This window comes from Pelodiscus sinensis, chromosome 16 (genome assembly GCF_052426305.1).
Source record: "Pelodiscus sinensis isolate ZL-2025 chromosome 16, ASM5242630v1, whole genome shotgun sequence".
Classification (NCBI taxonomy): domain Eukaryota; kingdom Metazoa; phylum Chordata; order Testudines; family Trionychidae; genus Pelodiscus; species Pelodiscus sinensis.
Genome location: NC_143067.1, coordinates 15,424,822 through 15,445,555, shown reverse-complemented (window position 1 = coordinate 15,445,555; position 20,734 = coordinate 15,424,822). Strand labels below are relative to the sequence as shown.

The 20,734-nt window shown below is 41.5% G+C and overlaps 1 protein-coding gene across 1 annotated transcript in view; it reads right to left on the bottom strand.

Annotated features, from left to right (window-relative positions):
- Window positions 1-20,734, bottom strand: part of FSTL4 (follistatin like 4) — a 570,524-nt gene that overhangs the window by 514,175 nt on the left and 35,615 nt on the right. Inside the window, exon 3 of the mRNA XM_089769489.1 lies at window positions 2,660-2,693. Within this exon, the coding sequence (XP_089625615.1) occupies window positions 2,660-2,693 (34 nt within the window). The remainder of the gene's footprint in view (window positions 1-2,659; window positions 2,694-20,734) is intronic.

The following is a 20,734-nucleotide window of genomic DNA, read 5'->3' as shown; positions in this document are numbered from 1 at the left end:
CAGGACTATGTAGCACTTTAAAGACTAACAAGTTTATTAGGTGATGAGCTTTTGTGGGCCAGACCCACTTCCTCAGATCAAATAGTGGAAGAAAATTGTCACAACCATATATACCAAAGGATACAATTAAAAAAATGAACACATATGAAAAGGACAAATCAAATTTCAGAACAGAAGGGGGAACTTGATTACCTGCATCCTGCTTCAAAGGCCTTTTAAGACTACACTTGAAAGAGAATCCTCTGAACTGTCATTCATGCTTAAATTCGACACTTTACGCCTAAGTTCGAATAAAGACTTTAATTGTCTTACCCATTACAAAGATAGCTTCCCCAATTCTCACCTCTAATTTCATTAGCTCTCAGACATTTACCTTCCCCTCCCCATCCCCCTTCTGTTCTGAAATTTGATTTGTCCTTTTTATATGTGTTCATTTTTTTAATTGTATCCTTTGGTATATATGGTTGTGACAATTTTCTTCCACTATTTGATCTGAGGAAGTGGGTCTGGCCCACGAAAGCTCATCACCTAATAAACCATCTTGTTAGTCTTTAAAGTGCTACATAGTCCTGTTTTTGTTTCAGCTAAGATTTATAGGTATTTGGTGCATCTTAGTATCTTGATTTTTTTTTAAAAGAGGAGCAAGTTAATTTTTGATAGTCCAGGCACCTCAGACAGTCAAATTTCTCCTTTAACAATGGTCATGTAACAAGGATACATAATAAAGTCTCTCTGCTTTCTCAGGTTGACTTACTGCTTTGGGAACCTGCAGAGCTCCTTATACAAACCTACTGCAAAGGAAAAAAAGAGCTCAGTATTTGCCCAGATGGCAACATACATTTTAAATTGGCCTTTTATTATCCTAGATACAATAAAAACCATGATGGTTTACAGCCTACGTCTCGGAATTCTGTATGTCTATAGCAATTATAGAAGCTACCAACATGAAATTAGGGAATTTATTAATCTGTTTAATGGATGGCTGTTACCCACTTCACATTATACCAAAACAGGTTAGACAGGTGACTGAGTGATCCAGAAAACATCTGCTAAACAAAATCAAAATTAATGATAAACAGAATGAGTTCTCTGATAGCTGATTTTTATCCATCTGTCTAGAACAATAAAAGAGCTGCTAGAGACAGCTGCCAATTAGTTGTTAATTCAAAACCATTTTAAGAAGTGGGATCTGAGCTCATCTAGCAGCACACTAACATGACTCTTATTTAACATTTACATACCTTTGAACAAACTTTCTAATTGCTGTCGCTATTATTACCCATTTGATTGTGACAACCTCTATCACCCTCTTCTTTCCTGTAGTCTATTGCCAGTGGCTGTCCTCACGTACTTTTGGATGCATGTTAAAATATCCAGTGACTAGCAATCAGTACTTCCTGATGGTATTCTCCCTCTCTTTTTTAAACCATGGATGTTCTTCATTCACAAAGCAATCATACCATGTTGCTGATGGTCTGGAGTGGCAGCTGACAAGAATGGAATTAAACTGGCTGCGCTCTATGTCCCTTGTGGTTTCCAGTGATGTTACCAGTTCAGGCAAAATGTTGGTTTTAAAAACATTTGTGTAGAGTGACTTCATCAATTACAATAAGAAACCTACTCCCAGATCTAATGCTGCTCTGTTGTATGTAATTTAGTAGCACACCTCTGGCCAAATCCTGAACCAAAAAGAGAGATTGCAATTTTGGCAGTACAAGGAAGTCAGAGCATCACATGTTCCATCTTTACTTCTAATCTTTCTCACACCAAACATACAATTTTCTCTTCTTCTCTTGTACAGCTGGGCCATCTCCCTAGGCAATATTTACAAAACATCCTCCTTCCTTTATTATTCCAAACCCCCACTAACCTATTAGTTTATGGGTTGCTTCCACCTAGTCACATGGGGAATATTTTAGCATCCCGATTTTAGTAAAAAAAAAAAAAAAGCCAACACTATGTGCAAATAACTTTTTGAGAAATACATTAAAATGGCAAGTTATGTGGTGAACAAGGATAACAGTATTTTCAATTTCATTTCAATGAAATATAATGGGATTTCTTCATAGAATTTAAAGTACATTTAATTGAATAGATAAAAAGCATTACAGAGAGCTACCGTGTATATATGTGGTACCTTTGTGTTAGCTTATATGACAATGGATATTGATGTACCCTAATTATTCATAAAGATGATGTCCACAACAAGCTGGTGATCAATGCCTAGCTTTGTTATTTTCAAGGCTGCCTTACAGGAGTACGTGAAATACTGACAGTGCCTTCCTGCAATGGAGATTCTCAGAGCACCAACTGTAGTGGATTTGGGCCAAGTAATTCTTATTTCTCCCTAACAGATTTCAATGTGTTAGCCTGAATCCCTAGTCAGCTAGTGTTTTTAATTAAGTGGCACTAGGAGGAAAGAAAAAAAAATCTCACACATCCCCAAGACTCTGTCATGCTACCTTGCATTGAATTATTTTTCCATGAAAACATCTGGAGGCTCAATTTATAATATCTGACACACAAATGTTATGAAGCAGGCTCTTGAAAATTTGGACAAGAGTAGCTTCTTTCGAGTTTGTAGGTTCACATTTGTTTCAACATGTTACCTCAAGATCACTCAACAAAGGGGGAAAAAATAAACCTATATTTTTCCTACCTTTTCTTCTTGTGACTTCAAAGCTCCTGGATTCCTACAAGGAAAAAGAGAATTTTTTTGTTATGAAGTATACAAAAATAATTCATAGGTAACATACACAGACCCACTGAAACATAGTCCCTGTCCCTGTCACAGTGAAGTGCTTAGTCTCTACACAATAACTAAACAGCTACAACTTTAAGTATTTAATGGATCAGTAGATTATCCGTCAGAATCATCACTTTTGATCAATCATAGTAAAAAGCATAAAACCTTAATTCAAATCAAATTTTCCCCTTTTGGGTGATGGCGGTTTGATGGGATTTTGTTATATTAACTATTTTGGATTTTATTTGTAAACTAGATACCAACCCTGCAAAGACTTAAAGGCTTCATTTTGAGGAAGTAAATAAGCTCAGATGAATTGATGGCATTACTCATGTTTCGAGATAATATGTGCTTAAGTCTTTGTAGGATCAGTGCTGTCAACGGCATCTTTTGAAAAACATTAATTACTGCCATTTCAAGTAAAGCAAGCTTTTTTTAAAAAAAGAATTAATTTGATGTGTACACAACACTCACCAAAAGACTATATGCCATCACTTGAATCTCAACCAAAAAGACATGTGTATCAGGCCACCTAATTTAAAGTGGAGCTAATCATTCATGGGTACATGAAAACATTTTCATGAACATTTCCAAATAAAATACCACCCGTAACAATCAGTACTTGAGAGTGAGGGACTAGGGGAGGGACGGGGGGAGACTCTGAGAGAAAATCACAAGCTATATCCTTTAGTAACACTGAGTAGGACTATGTTAATAGCCTCACTGACCACAATGGGACTACCTGCCTGAGTAAGGGCTGCAGAATCAGGCCCATTGATTCTTAGCTAAGGCTGTAGAGCAGACTCATTCTCTTTCTGTAAGGCTATGTCTACACAGCAGCATTATTTTGGAATAACATCAGTTATTCTGAAATAACATAGTGCACATCTACACAAGCCCATTATTTCAAAATAAATTCAGAATACCGGGAGCCTTACTCTGCCTTCTGTAAACCTTGTTGTAAGAGGAGTAGGTCAGGTTGGGAGAAGAGTAATCTATTTCAAAATAAGTGCTGTGTAGACCGCACCAAGTTGTAGCTCAAGTAGCATAGCTCAAGTTGCATAGATTATTTCGAGTTTAGCCCTGATGTGTGGACGCAACCAAATTGATCTCAGTACTACTAGGTGGGACAGTACAATACACCCAGAAGGTATGTGGATTATGTGACGAGGCAAGCGGGCCCCCCGCTCTACCCCGCACTGGGACGTACCCCGAGGCAAGGGGCGAAAGTCCAAAGGGGGGATTAGGCGTCTGGGGGCGCGCCTCCAAGAGCCAGGGAACCGCGCCGAGCGACGGCGCGGCCGGCAGCCCGCAGCGCTGTCTGGCGTCTCCCTGTGACATCAGTGGGAGCGTCAGCCGGGATGCCATGGAGGGCGGGGCCACGGACGTGGAAGTGATATCGGCTCAAGACGCCGAGCGGCGGGGAATTCAAAAGGGCCGCAGCTGCAGCCAGGAAGGGGGGAGTGCTCGGCTCTGGGAGGAACCCCAGGCCTTAACAGGGAGTCTGGGCCCAGAGAGGGGAGGGCCGCTAGAAACCCCCCAGAGTGGAAGACGGAGGGTAAGCCTATCCCCCCACTGGGGGAGCCGGTGGAGGACCGACCGGGAAGAATGGACCCAAGGCGGGGCCACGAACCCCACGAGTGGAGGGTTTGGGCGATCTTGACCCCTTCCACTGACAAGGGACGCATGTCCCAGTCTTAGGGCCCTGGGTCGGGGCTCGGAGAGAGGGAGGGCCCGAGCCCCCTTCCTGGTCCCCTGAGATCCGCGTAGGCTCGGAGCATGCCTAAAATACGTGAAATACGCCGTGGCTAGGAAGCCGACCATAGAGTAAAGCTCTCATATAGGACAACTTCCCACCCAGACTCAGGGTGGAGAATGTGGGTACGAGCCTAGCCCAGGTTAGGGGGGCAGAGACGGAAGAGGGGAGGGCCCCAAGTGGGGGAGAACTCGCCTCCCCCAGTATAATAAACTGCTGATTCCCTTTACGCAGAAATGGAGTTGAACAAGGTACTCGACTGGTTAGTAGAGAACCAGAAACAATTGCAGCAGCAGCAAACGCAGGCCCTGCAACAGATCCTGGCTAAATTCCAGGAACAACAGGTTGGGGCCAGTGCTGCGAACAGCAGAGTCGCGCCAATGGGAACCACTCCCCCTGCCCGGCTTCTGCACGCAACCAGAGGCTCCCAGCTGGGAGGCGGGGCCACGATTGGCACTGGGAGCCTCTGGTTGTGTGCAGAAGCTGGGCAGGGGGAGTGGCTGGGAGTCCCAGCCACTGCCCCCATCCTGCCCGGTTTTTGCAGGTGACCACAGGACTCCCAGCGCCAATTGCGGCCCTGCCTCCCAGTCACTCCCCCGCCCCCGCCAGGCTTCCGTCCAGCACCCAGCCAGAAATTGAGAATATATTGGACATTGCGCATGTCTGGTATTTTCTAAATTTTTCTACTGGACAGAGCACACAAATACTGGACTTTCCGATAGAAAACCGGACACCTGGCAACCCTATTACTAACACTTCCACTGCCTACTGGGCTCTTAGAAGACATTAGAACTAAACACCACAGAACAATGAGGCTGTTTTTACACTACCAGGTTATTTTGAAATAGTTATTTTGGGAGTTATTATTTCAAAATAAGTTTATTCCTCTTCACAAGCAAAATAATTATTTAGAAATAACAGGCTTGGTGGTGTGCATGCTCACCTTGTTATTTTAAAATAAGGGGGGTTATTTCAAAATAACTTCCCAGTATAGACACACCCTGAGAGCCAGGACTGGTGGCTGTAAACAAACTTTATGGGATAATGGAAAACCTGGCCACACCCATGATAAATTGACATCTAGCTTGCTAAAATCAAGCCGGACCACGGATGTTGCCAGATCAGAGAGAGCCACATGAAAGAGTTCCAGCTGTAGTTCAAAGTACAGGTGGTTGGAAATTTGACAAAAGCAGGGTATTTTGGAAAATGCTGATTTGTTGAACCAGAACCTGATAGTCAGGTAACAAACTGAGTCACAGACTGGATTCCCTGCCAAATCAACTGGCAGGCCATCAGGGAGCATTGCCATGCAAGCTGCTCCAGGGCTGGAGACCCTGACATAAGGACAACGCCACATTAGCTAGCCTCTCAGACTGAATCCAAGTCCTGAGTTTGAGCCATCTCTACTTCCATATTTGCCTATTAACTTAGTGAGAGAAAGCACCTTTTAGTGGGCCCAAATTTCTCCATCCTCTATGGAGAAATAAACCATGTGTTCACAGAAAGGGCACAGTCAAAGCCAATATGTATATATTATGGAGTGTGTGTGTGTGTGCGCTTGTGAGTCCATCTATTTGTCTATAAGTCTGTTTGTTCAAGAACTCCTCCTAAACCATGAGAGCTAGAACCACCATTTCACTATGCAGCTTCCTCTTATCAGAACTTAAAGCAAAGTAAGGGTTTGGTTGTGCCAGGCAAATGGGATGTGCCTGGAATGTGCTTTCTCATTAAACCATGCAGAAAAGAAGCAGAATCACCAGCCAGGTGAAAGGAGATGGCTAGGGACACCCCCAGCCCAGTTTGGTACTGCCCCAACCTCAAGGCCCCCACATTCCAGGTGCCCTTTATAGAGAACAGCAGGCCTGAAGCTCCCCTCTGATTTGTACAGGAACATTACTCGGTGTTTCCCTTAATCAGAAAGTGAGGGGAAAGTGCACAGTTTTCTGCATGACTCACTCTGCCCGGGGACTGCAGGTGACAGACAAACCTGGACCTGCCCTAGCAAGGGGGCATGCACCCCTCACAAGCTGTGCTTGCTGGAGCTGCAGGGGCCTTGGAGACGTGCTTCTCACCTGGCACCAAGCTGCTGCCATGAGAGAGGGCTGAGGTAGTCCTGTATCCCTGGGGCTGTCTTGCATTTTGAACCCATCATCCCAGAGCAATGGATTAAAATGAAGCACATACATTTTCATTTTATTTTCCAAAAAACAAACATTATTTGAGTTAGGGACCCGAACAACACCAGATAAGTCACGTATACATATACACTTAATATATGGAGACAAACTCAGCTGGCACCCATGTGCCTTAGTAAAGGGTCATTGTCAACAACTGTCACCTCAGATCCGACAATCTCGTCTTGCAGGATATTTATTCATTAAGAGTAACAGTAAAGTCTTTACAGAAGGCACATCACTTGTCAAGATTCAATCATTTAAACTGCGGTTGACTTTAAACTAAGTTCAACAGGGGCAGATGACCAAAGCCCACAAGAAATGAAAAATATAGAGACCTAGGAGATAGGTCAGAAATGGGAGGGAGCATGGGTTATAATAGCAGAGATAAAGGTGAACAAGGCAGAACTGGGGGCAAAAATCAAATCAATATCTTAAATGCCTATATACAAATGCAAGAAGTATGGGAAGGAAGCAAGAAGAACTTGAAGTGCTAATAAACAAACACAACTATGACATAGTTGGTATCACAGAGACTTCGTGGGATAATACACATGGCTGGAATATTGTTATTGAAGGGTACAGCTTCCTCAGGAAGGATAAGCAGGGACAAAAAGGAGGAAGTGTTGTCTTGCATATTAAAAATGCGTAGACTTGGACTGAGATTGCGATGGACATAAGAGACAGACTTGTTGAGAGTCTCTGGTTCAGATTAAAAGGGGTAAAAAACAAGGGTGATATCATGCTATGGGTTTACCTTAGACCACCTACCCAGGCAGAAGAGATGGAGGAGGCTTTTTTAAAACAACTAACAAAACCATCCAAAGTACAGGATTTGGTGGTGATAGGGGACTTCAATTATCCAGACATGTGTTGGGAAACTAACATAGCAGGGCACAGACAACCCAGCAAGTTCTTGGACTGCATTGGAGACAGTTATTTTATTTCAGAAGGTTGAGAAAACTACTGAGGGGAGACTGTTCTAGATTTTAACAAATAGGGAAGAACTGGTTGAAAATCTGAAAGTGGAAGGCAGATTGGGAGAAAGTGATCATGAAATCATAGAGTTAATGATTCTAAGGAATGGTAAAAGGGAGAACAGCAAAATAGAGACAATGGATTTCAGGAAGGCAGATTTTAGTAAATTCAAAGAGCTGCTAGGTAAGGTTTCATGGGAAACAAGACTAAGGGGGAAAACAACTGAAGAAAGCTGGCAGTTTTTCAAAGGGACATTAGCAAGCGCCCACAAGCAAACTATGCCACTGTGTAGGAAAGAGAGAAAATATGGCAAGAGACCACCTTGGCTTAACCAGGACATCTTACATGATCTAAAAACAAAAAAGAAGTCATATCAAAAGTGGAAACTAGGTCAAATTTTAAAAGGATGAATATAAGCAAATAATGCAAGTTTGCAGGGGCAAGATTAGAAAGGCAAAGGCACAAAACTAGCTTAATCTAGCTAGAGACATAAAGGGTAACAAAGAAGACATTCTACAAATATATTAGAAGCAAGAGGAAGACCAATAACAGGGTAGGCCCATTGTTCAGTGAAGAGGGAGAAACTAATAGGAAACCTGGAAATGGCAGAGGTGCTTAATGACTTATTTCTTTTGGTTTTTGTCAAGAAGATTGATGGTGACAGGATGCCTAACATAGTGAGTAGTAGTGGAAATGGGGTAGGTTTAGAAGTTAAAATAAAAAAAGAACAAGTTAAAAATTACATAGAAAAGTTGGATGTCTGCAAGTCACCAGGCCCTGATGAAATGCATCCTAGACTACTCAAGGAACTGATAGAGGAGATATCTGAGCCTACAGCTGTCATCTTTGAAAAATAATGGAAGTTGGGAGAGATTCCAGAAGACTGGAAAAGGGCAAATATAGTGCCCATCTATAAAAAGGGAAATAAGAACAACCCAGAAAACTATAGAACAGTCAGTTTAACTTCTGTGCCAGGAGCAAGTAATTAAAGAATTCATCTGCAAACATCTGGAAGATAATAAGGTGATAAGTAACATCCAGCATGGATTTGTAAAGAACAAATCATGTCAAACCAATCTGACAGTTTTCTTTGATATGATAACAAGTCTTGTGGATAAGGGAGAAGCTGTGGATGTGGTATACCTAGATTTTAGTAAGGCATTTGAAACGGTCTTGCATAACCTTCTTATCAATAAACTAGGGAAATACAACCTAGATGGGGCTACTGTAAGGTGGATGGTTATCCAGCCTGTTATGCAGGATAACCATTCTAAGAGGTTAGTTATTAATGGTTTGCAATGATGCTGGAAGGGCATAACACGGAGGGTTTCACAGGGGTCTGTTTTGGGGCCGGTTCTGTTCAATATCTTAATCAACAATTTAGATGATGGCAGATAGAGTACAGTTATTAAGTTCAGATGATACCAAGCTGGGAGGAGTTGCAAGTGCTTGGGAGGATGGGGTCAAAATTCGAAATGATCTGGATAAACTGGAGAAATGGTCTGAGGTAAACAGGATGAAGTTTAATACGGACAAATGTAAAGTATTCCACTTGGGAAGGAACAATCAGTTTCACACATGCAGAATGGGAAGCGACTGTGTAGGAAGAGTTCTGCTGAAAGGGATCTCATGGAGCACAAACTAAATATGAGTCAACAGTGTGCACACTGTTGCAATACAAGCAAACATCATTCTGGGATGCATTAACAGGAGTGCTGTGAGTAAAAAAACAAGAGAAATAATTCTTCTGCTCTACTCTGCACTGATTAGGCTTCAGTTGGAGTACTGTGTCCAGTTCTGTGTACCACATTTCAAGAAAGATGTGGAGAAATTAGAGAGGGTCCAGAGAAGTTCAACAAAAATGATTAAAGGTCTAGAAAACATGAGCTATGAAGAAAGACTGAAAAAATCAGGCTTGTTTAGTTTAGAAAAGAAAGGACAGAGGGGACATGACAGCAGTTTTCAAGTATTTAAAAGGGTGTCAAAAGGAGGAAGGAGAAAAATTGTTCTCCGTGGCCTCTGAGGATAGGTCAAGAAGCAATGGTTTTAAATTGCAGCAAGGGAGGTTTAGGCTGGACATTTGGAAAAACTTCCTATCTGTTACAGTGGTTAAACACTGGAATAAATTGCCTATGGAGGTTGTGGAATCTCCATCTCTGGAGATATTCAAAAGCACATTAGATAGGCATCTGTCAGGGATGATCTAGATGGTGCTTGGTCCTGGTGAGGGCAGGGGACTGGATTCAGTGACCTCTCAAGGTCCCTTCCAGTTCTAGTAGTCTATGCTTCTATGATTTCAAGAAGTAGGAAAGATAATATATATTAGGAGTGATGTATTAAAGTTGAACATACACTTTTTGGATTTAGAGTAGCAATTTGTCACGAGGGTAAAGTGCATTGGAGACAACTCATTCAAGTAACAAGATTTATTACTCCTCTCTAGTCAGCTGCTGATGTAGTGCAAAGTTCTATTGTCTAGCTTTGCTACACCCTGAACAGCCAATGGAAAACCATCAAAGACATTTGCAAATGATTAAAACCACTAGGAGGTGAAAAGGAACATGATAGCCAGCAGGAGATTTCCATGGCTATGAACGAATGCCCCATCCTGACCCTTCTCCAAGGTTCCACCTTGCTCACTTTGTGGAGATGGGACACAGGGATGGGAGGAGGGGGCCACCCTGAGAATGTCCCCTTTTTTCTGCCTCCCCACCCTGAAGAACAAGCAGGAGGATCCTGGGGGGGCAGCTCCAAGACAGAGGGCAGGAACAGCACAGCAGTGGTGGAAAGAGGCGGCTGAAGTGCTGGTACTTGGAGCCTCTAACAGCTGATCCTGACTAGTTTGGCTAAGAGGCTATCGATCTACCAGTAGATCCTGATCTACTGGTTGGTGACTACTGGTTAGGAGCACACTTAATATGCAGATTATATGAAAGCTAATGAACGATTGCTCCTGGCTATCACATTATATACTCTCCAGTAATTGAACAATCTCCATTAAAAGCAAGTGAGTTTTAAGATAAGGAAGTATTAGGATGCGAAAACTTCATGAAAATTGGCAGTTATACAAACTTTTTCAGGTGACAATTTAGGGTACATCTAAACTACATCCCTTTTTTGATAAAGGGATGTAAATTAGATGTACCAAAATTGTAAATTAAGCCAGGATTTGAATTTCCCGTGCTTCATTTTAAAAAAAAAGCCACAGCCACCATTATGTAAATGAAGCACGGGAAATTCAAATCCCACCTTCATTTACAATACAAATACATCTAATTTACAATTCTTTATCAAGAAAGGGATGTAGTTTAGCTGTACCCTTAGAGTGTGGTCCAAACCAAACTTTATCCTTGTAGAAAGGTATGTACGGCAGATCTGTGACCAATGCACTCACTTTTCCCATCTCCCAGAGGAGGTGATGGCCACAAAAAAGGAAAGTAAACAAAACAAAACAAAACCCTACCTTTGCTAAAAGGTACAGAAGCAAAGATGATACAAAAGCTATGAAAGAAAGGTCTATGAGAGCATTCAACACTGAATTCCAATCCCATAATGGTCCTGAATCCCTGATAGACACAATCTACCTAGTCCTTTCAGGTTGTGATAGGATGAATAAAAACAGTCATTGATTTGAGGGAGAAACACTGAGATAGTTATTAGATGCACACTAAGGGACCTAAGGGATACATCTGACTCCTTAACATGTAAGAGGTAATCTACAATGTCTGAGTAAGTGACATAGGATGGGCTGCCCAGACAAAGAACCATTTCCACTTACATAGGTAAGCAGCTTTTGTGAGAGGTTTTCTGCTGTTAAAGAAAACATTCCAGACTGCCGCTGAGCAGTGAGCCTGCTCTGCATTTTACCAGTGATGAACAAGGTCATGACAGTCAGCATTTGAGGATTTGAGTACAGTGCCCAGGTATGGTTCTCTGTGATGAAATCTCTGGTTATTACTAACATCACAGGTTCTCAAGTCAACAGGTTGCATGAGTCTGAATACTACGGCTGTCTTGTCTAGGCTGATGTTCTGGAGATCATTCTGCCACAATCTAGTTTAGGTTTGAGAATGACTCTTGAGAATTAGAGTCACTGATAGAAGTGCACACAAACAGGTCCTTGTCCCACAGAAATGGGTAAACATTGGATATTGATTCAGGATTATGACTCACCCTGGAACAGAAGTGGAGATACTTTCTGTTAGGTTGAATTGCAAACAGATGCTTCAGTGGAAAAATCTCCATGGGAAAACAAACTAAAATGACTCGTTGAAGAATTTCAGAGGGGGTAGCTAAGTTAGTCTGTAACTGGAAAAACTTAAACAACAAATGGTCTAGCAGCACCTTAAAGACTAACAAAACATGTAGATGGTATCATGAGCTTTTGTAGGTACAACTCACTTCTTCCGATGACTGGAGCATTAAAAGTCCAGATTCAAGAATAAATAAGGGGAGGGGGGAGGAAGGGAGAAAAAAATGTTGAAGGACCCACTCAGACAATCTGCCTGACAATTTTGAATGCCCCAGCAAGTGATGTACCCTGAGAGTAACCAAACTCTGAACTCAAAGTTCCACAACTAGACTGTCTCCTGGCAGAGGTTGTCTGACCTGGCATTCCCTTCTTTGTTCTCTTAAAACACAACTGTGGTACTGTTGGCAAACTCCTGGATTGTTTTGCCCTCAATATGAGCCAGGAACTGCTGACATGCATAACCAGTCATTCTTCACTCAAGAACGTTTATGTGTAACCAAGTCTCATACACAGTTCACAGTCCTGGAGCCTAAAAACTTCCCAGATATTTGTTCAGGTGGTGGATGTGGGAGTGATTGACAGATATGAGACAAACTCCAAACACTCTGAGATGCAGCCTGATATGAAGGGAAACATAAGTACATGCAGCCATGTGGCCAGGTTTGCCAATGAGGGCTGGGTGGGAGGGTCAATGGCCAGATCCCCAGTCCCTTTAAATTACCACTGGAGCACCATGCATCACGCTCCAGGCAGTGCTATGGGAAGAGGGCGTCGCACAGCAGGCTCCAGGCCTGTTCAAGGCCCACTTCTGTTCAAGGCCTACTCCTTCAGGGGTGCAAAGCCAGAACCTCCCTTGCTCAGGGGCCAACGGAGGCTGTCAGAACCCCTGCATTCGGCTTATAAGGCAATTCCTTACAGTCTTCATATGACCCTTCAGGGATACATAAAGGTCATGTGTAGTCTGAAATCGGGGGAAAGGAAGTAGTGCTTCAGTTGAGGTCAAGCCATGACCGTCCCAATAAAGTCTATCATCTGAAGAGGCAAAACCACTGACTATTCACTAAAAGCCAGGAGTGCTTTTAAGCAGCATTGGCTGATCTGCCAGCTGCGACCCTTCCTGAATAAGCATGACTTGGCCACAGTGATCCATGCTCTTGTTACATCCCGATTGGATTATTGCAATGCGCTTTAGGTGGGGCTACCTCTGGAGAGCCTTCGGAAACGTCAACTGGTCCAGAATGCCTCACAATTTAACGTTTTGATTATAATGGGTTGGGTCTGGGGTATCTGAAGGACCGTCTTCTCCCAGATGAACCTTCCCGGGGATTGAGGTCAGCTGGGGAGGCTCTGCTCTGTGTTCCTCCACTTGTGGAGATAAGATTAACATTTATGCAGAGCAGGGCCTTCTCAGCTTTTACTCCCAGGCTGTGGAATTCTCTGCCCCGGGATATTTATCTGGCTAGCATTGTTTCAGGCTAAAGCCACCCTTTGTACTTGTGCTTTTATTTGTGTTTGAGTCTGTGTCCCCCTCCTCTCGAGATGTCTTAGCAGGTTTTATGTCTCCCGGGGAGGTGTCTCATATTTTAATTAATTAATTAATTAAATTATATAAATATACTGTGTTTTAAACATTTTGTAAGCCGCCTCGAATATTTTAAATAAAATATTTATTTAAGGCGGGATAAAAATACTTTAAATAAATATTCTTGGTTAAACTTCAGGCCCAGGATGTTGAATAATCAGCCTCCCAGAAGGGGTAATACTCCAACCTAGGCTGGCATCGAGGATGATATTTTGTCCTCATGGTAGTGAAGAGTGGCTTAAAAGTTCTTCTGCACATGCAAAGGCTCATCTATTTCAAATGAGAAAAAGGATGGGTCCTCAAATGTGCATTACACCTGGCTACAACCAGGAGGAACAGCAAATAATCACAGCCTATGTCATGGGGATGGCTACTGTATCTATTGTGTCCAAGGAGCCCTGCAGAACTGATTAAGAGGCAGCCACAAGGCACTGAAATTTGTTCTTTTGGAACTTCCTGGCAGTTTATTCCCAAATTGAGTGCCTACCTTCCAGTTAGAATAGTCATATCTTGACAACAGTGCATAGTGATTGGCAACATGGAGCTATAAATTTGCTGCAGAATATATCTTTCTGCCAAAAAGATGTTGACATCTTTTTCTTTAGGGTATCCCAACCTCAGTCCTGACGGTTTCTCTCCTCCACTGCAGCCACAAGAAGGCAAGCCCAGCCAGGAGGCGAATAAAACAGCTCGACCCCCTGAGATGGAACCAGCATTTACATTTCTTTCATTTGTCCACAGGTGCAATAGAGGAAAGAGTTTGCCACAATCTTTTGGTGGGCTGCATATTGGCATTGTTTTAGGACAGGGCTGTCTTTCCTGCTGTAGCACAAGAGCCACACACACTACCAGTGGAATGGACTTAAGCAAGCACTCGAAGATGAACATTTGGTTCAGATCCCTGGCACTTTGATTAAAGCTGAGACTATCTGAGACCACTCTGGTGCAAACACCTCTATCTCTGTTGTTACCTTGTCCTCTGTCCTATTTGTCTATATTTTCACCACACTAGTACTTAGATAATACATGATAATAAGACCTCTGGAGCAGGGTCTGTCCTCAAGTTATTTATTTATAAAATGCCTAGTACAAAGGGTCCTAATTCCTGATTAGAGTTCTAAGAGGTACCATAATAGAAACAAAATAATTCATCAAAGGATTAGATTTTTATCAGTAAATGTTGGTAAATAGCAATTTCACTGTACATATGCAAATCAATTAAAACATATTTCCATCTATAATAACATTTCCATCTATTATAATTAAAATGTACAGGCAGCCAGTGTAAGAAAAATACTGCTTGAGTATCTTAAACCTTCAGAGGAAACCTTTTCAGAGGAAAATCCAGTGATTTAGATGTAATTTAGACTTGCTACAAATGGACTAGGGAATGAAGAGTAGATTTTAAAAGTTATGATTTATTGATTTCAACATATTTATTTTCTTATTATGTGTCAAAATATAAAATTTGTGTTTCAAAAGTTTATAAAGTGTAACTTTTTACACCTCACTGTTTGCTATCTTTAAATAATTGTTTGACCCTCCCATAATTTCATAGCTGTGAATATTAAGAACAAGAAATCAAAAAGAAAGACATAAACACTGAAATTATCTATCAAACACATAAAAAACAAAAATCAAATTATGCCAAGCCTGCTTATCCAACATTCAAGCTGGACAGACTTAAAAAACGACTGCATAACAGCTGCAAAAACGACTGAGGACTTCCAACTATTAAAGCTTCTAATCCCAAATAATTTTTGTTTTCCTATCCAAGGCAAATATTGCACTGACACTTAGGGGAAATATGTTTGAATGCAGGCTACAGATTTTGGTGCTTTGCTAGTTATAGGTTTGCATGCAATATATTCATTACTACAAAAAGTCTGTATGTGACAATTTCGTCAGTGATAGCTTCTTCCTCTTCTGGCAGTGATACCCCTTAAAGGAGATTTTCCAACCTGAACAGATGCTATAGAGTTGTAGACTCTTGGCCTGGTTCCTTAAATAATCCTTTATGAGGCTAAAGGACTGGTTGGAAAATTCAAATGCATTGTTAGAAACTGATTATCTTCCATATCATTAACTAGAGTGAAGGGAAATGTAAGTCAAACTAAGAGCTGGCAAGCTCATCTAACTCCAGGCCAGAGGAGAATAAATAGCTATGTTTGGATATTTCCTGATCATATTAAAATATAATTCTCCACAGATAAATGAGGTGTGCAGGGTTCTTTTGAAAAATGTTTTTTTGAAAAAGAAAGGAGTTTAGACGTGGTTCTTTCGAGGAAAAAAAAACTGCTTTCGAAAAACTATCGAAAGAAGATATGCATATTAGCACCAAATTTTCATATCGCCTTCTGAAAGAAGAAGGTAGTCTAGATGTACCCTCAGGGGCCTCTCTGGGTACATCTACAAAGCAGCATTATTTCAGAATAACTGACATTATTTCGAAATAACAAAATGTGTGCCTAAACAGCAAGCCATTATTTCGAAGTTACGTTGAGCTGTAGGACTTCTTTCTCCGATACCTGTAACCCTCATTTCATAAGTAAGGGAAGTTGAAGGAAGAGTGTTCTTCTTTCGACTTCCTGCTGTGTAGACAGCATCAAAGCTGAATTAAGTATTTTGACTTCAGCTACACAATTGACGTAGCTGAAGTTGCTTAATTCGATTTTTGCCCTGCTGTGTAGATGTACGCTCAGTACTTTTCCCAGAATTGCTGTTTGAAAGATGAGGCAGAAGGTAGAAAGAGCTCAAATACATTCCTATATCATTTAGTGTGTGTACATATAGTATGTGCAAAAATAAAAAGCACTTTTAACTTTTCTCTGGAGCCTCATCTTGTAACAAGTTGCTTGAATTATTCATAGCTTAAAGGGTTAGAGACTGTAATAGTAATACACTATTATGTTACTCAAAAGAAAATCAAGACAATCATACTCCATGAAACATATAGAAATGTCAATTCCCTTCCACACACTTTTTTGTGGTATATCAGTAAAAACAAAACAGAATTTGTCATTTACATGGAAGCTCCTTTTCTTTCTTGTAACATATTAGCCCTTTAAATTACAGCCCTAATTAAACCAAATATTCCATACAAACAAAAATACAGGTGAAAATATATGAAAAAGAAAAAGGAAAACATTACATAAGACTTCAATCCACCATTCCTCATGGGTGATTTAAACTTGAGCTTCTTAAAAGCACAAAGCATCCCTTTTTACAGAGAAACCCATAATGCAAGAATAATGAGAAGTCCTGTGGCACCTTATAGACCAACAGATTTATTGGAGCATAAGCTTTCTTGGGCGAAGATCCACTTCATCAGATGCTCCAATAAATCTGTTAGTCTGTAAGGTGTCACAAGACTTCTCATTATTTTTGCAGATTCAGACTAACATGGCTACCCCTCTGATACTTGTCAACAGCGGCGGATTTAGGGCAGGGCGAGCGGGGTGGCTACCCCGGACCCCGCGCTTCCCAAGGTCCTACACATGCACCGGGGCGCCACGGCGCATGTGCCGTGTCAAAGGGGGGGCCCCGCGTAATTTTGCTGACCTGGGCCCCGCAGCACTCTCATCCGCCCCTGCTTGTCACCATAAAACAAGAAAAACTAAGGCAAAAATTGAGCCCAGTTAATAGTGTGGAAGAGCAGTCTCAAGATTTGGCAATGTAGGCTTTGTCTACACTTCCAAAATTAAAGCACTTCAGCAGCCATGTGTTAACATGAAAGTGTGGCCATGGAAGGAGCTCTGGGAAAGTTCTCTCAGTGCTCTGTCTAACCACCTCCAGGAGGGGAGTAACTAACCAGGCTTGTTTACTCTGGCACTTCACAGTGCTGTAACTTATTGCGCACAGATGGGTGTTTTTCACATCTCTGGGCCAGAAATTTGCAATGCAGTAAGATGCCAGCATAGGCATAGATTACACAAAAAACTTTGGAAGAGGAACTGTTCATTGAGGTAGAGCTTGGACAAAGGCCCTGCCTGTGTTTGTGAACCCACAGTGGGGCCAGCACTCAAGTTTATCTTCTTATTTTCCTGCCGGATAAGCTCAGGCAAACCACTTTTCATTGTGCCTCTGCCAAATGTAAATGGAGATGGTGATGCTGACAGGCCAGGTGCCAGCACATGGCAGATTCTCAGGACAATTCACTGAAATGTGAATATCAAAAAGATGTTGATTGTATTATTTTCATCTGCTTATATCTTGTAATTTGCTATTACATTACTACTACATTAAGTATATCCTGTCTTTAAATAACCATAGATCAAAGGTGTGTTAATGAAGAGAGTATTCTGTGGTTAGAACTTCATGAAAATTAATGGATATTACTTATATTGTTCTCATTTAACTATCCCTAAGTAATGGCAGGCATTTGCATTATGTATATCTCTGTAGCTAAATTACTGATCAAAGAAGATTGCTAACTTCAAAGCAAGGGCCATTGAGTTCGCAATGGAAATTCAGACTCATTCTGCATTACTCCTGAACAGACAACAAAGGAACTGAAGCTGTCAGCTAGCTTTCTGGGCAAAGAAGATATAAAAGTGGATTCAAAGAAAGATCCTTCCTCTCTGAACTGTTTGGACAAGGAACTGTTTCAGATGGTAGACAGAGATCCTGAGTTATTCTGGGTGACCCTGAGATAGATTTGGAAAGCTAGCAGATTGCTGCATCTCAGCTATCATTTTGAACTTACTAATTCTGACTTGCCTGTTAAAGTATTCCACCTGCTTTAGCCTCTCAATACTTCATTTACTTTTCTTAGATAACGTATCTTTAGTTTAGAAGAGAAGTGGCTATCAGCATTGTTTTCAGTGTAAAACAGAGTACTGATTGTTTTGGGGATAAGTGATTGATCCTTTGAGATTGGAATTAACCATAGATGGCATAATTTTTGGTTTTAATAATGTAACCTCCTCTTTCCTCCCTGGGTTACCTGGGAGCAGGCCACACTCACCTGTGTGCTTGGGCGCCTGATGATTTTAACATCAAAGGAAATCCTGAGTACCCCAGCGGTGGAGTTGTATAATTGGGGATTCCCTATTCACCCCCAGCTGCATTCTCTTGCTCCTAAAGGAATATACAATGGAGGTTCCTCCACCTGGCTAAGCCCTGAACACACTTAATGGTGAGCCTTGGGAGCCTCCAGAAATCAACTTATTCTAGTAATAATTTGGATCTAACTCCAAAACAACAATTATAAATAATATACCTCTCATTGATTAAATTAGAATTAATACACCTTTACCTAATAACTTAAAGAATCAGGGTTTAACAGATTAAAGATGAATAATATCAATTAGTAAAATACACAGAAATAAAGAAAACTTATCGAACCAGCATTTACACTGCCCCCTTTTATCCCACCCCAGAGTGTGCACTCCTCTGGCTTCACTTGCATGGGCATGCTTGAAGGTCTGCAGCTGAAGTGGAGACAGCACTGTGCAGGTTGTGTGTGTCATTTCAGGTAGTCAGCTGCAAAATCCATGTGCCACTGGAGCAGGCCCCACCAAATGCCAGCAGCTCTGGTTCACTGGGCAGATCATTCTGGCTCTCTTTGGACCCACAGTCAGTTTGTCTTCTGTGTTCCATCCCAGGCAGCACTTTCCCAAAGAGCCACAGTTACCTTCTAGGCAGAGTGGTACAGGGCCTTCTCAGCTACAGGCACAGCAAGGAAGGATCCTCCTCCAGGAAGGATCACCAACATCCCTGAAGCAGCCTGCTGGATCCAAGCCCCAGCAGGGCTTTCAGTAACAGGCTCTAGCTTCAACATAACAGCTCCTGGCCTGGAAAAGTTTCCATACCAGCAATCTGACTCCTTTCCCCAGAATGGAGCATCCCCTAACCTTCTCTCGCCCTGCCTGGAAGAGAGCAAGTGTTTTCCCCTCCTTTTTCCCAAGGGCTAATGGGAGTTCTAGTTTCTAGGGCTAGATTGCAGCACAAAGGATCCCCCCAGGAAAAGTCTGATGCTCCTATAGTAAGGGGACTACAATAGCATCTTATCACAAACTTCAGTTTGTCTCACTGGCAAGGTAGGAGTATAGGGGGACTGCCTGTTACCACTGCCTATTACAGCCATCTGGGAGTTCACATTTGCTTGGTGAAATCTAATGATAGAACATATCACCAGCTTGGGTTGGTCTGCCCTTCTTTTCTAACAGTCTTCCCTGAGATTGGCACTCAGTCATGAGCCTCTCCAGACAGTATGACAAAGACAATCACACTTCCTTGGAAAAGCGTATTGACATCTTTGGATGAAATGCAAGAGTAAGATACCATTATACACTAGATTATTAAATCTCATCAGGACCCATCACCAACAGACTGGTTTAAATTGTTGAAAACCTTGTACCTGTTGCTTCCAGAGGTACAGAATTATAGCAGACAGTCTAATCTCAGTTACTGTAGGTTAAATCCAGGGAAGGTCCCAAATCAGATGGATTACAGTGGTGTAACTGAGATCAGGCTATGACCTCAGGTGTTCAACCACCACTTTATGAAAAAAAGCAGTTCACCTTTCTTTAAGGTATTTAGTATTGCTCTTCCTAAGTAAAAGCACAAGGAAGTTTGATAATATACTTGTGCAGAACCAAACTACTTTGATAGAAGTGACACTAAAGTACTTGGATACATAGCCTGAGGAAGAATAATTTTCCTCAGAAGCTGTAAAGCAGATGGTTATAAATGAGCCTTATTTCATGGGCATCGTTTAATGATGGCAACTTTAACTAAAAAAAAAAATCTAATTTTATCACAGCATAAATCATATGTTTTGAAGAGGGGAATTCATTTCAGAATTCTCATTCACTCTAGAAAATCTTTAATATGAATGTGGCTTGCAAATCATCTTAAATACCATTTATCTAATACAACAGCTTTAGTCATCAAGGTTAACTTTTAGCACCCATTATCCTCCTTTTTAATGATAGTTAATTGAACTAACTTAAAATAAAAATGCAGTAAAGGTCTAGTTTAACTGTGTATTTGAACTGCATAATCATTGTTTATGCTGAGATCAATGTAATATGTATAATTATTCAAAAGACATTCATCTATTGGAGGGCTGCCTGCTGAAAGACTAACCAGTCTTATGACTTGAAAGTAGATGTAGTGTCATCAAGTGTGAATCACTATTACTACTAAGATTGAAACAATATAATGGAAACAGCATACATCTTCTGATGGCTTTTACCCCTGGCTACTACAGCACAGCATTATTTCACCTGAACCACTAGCA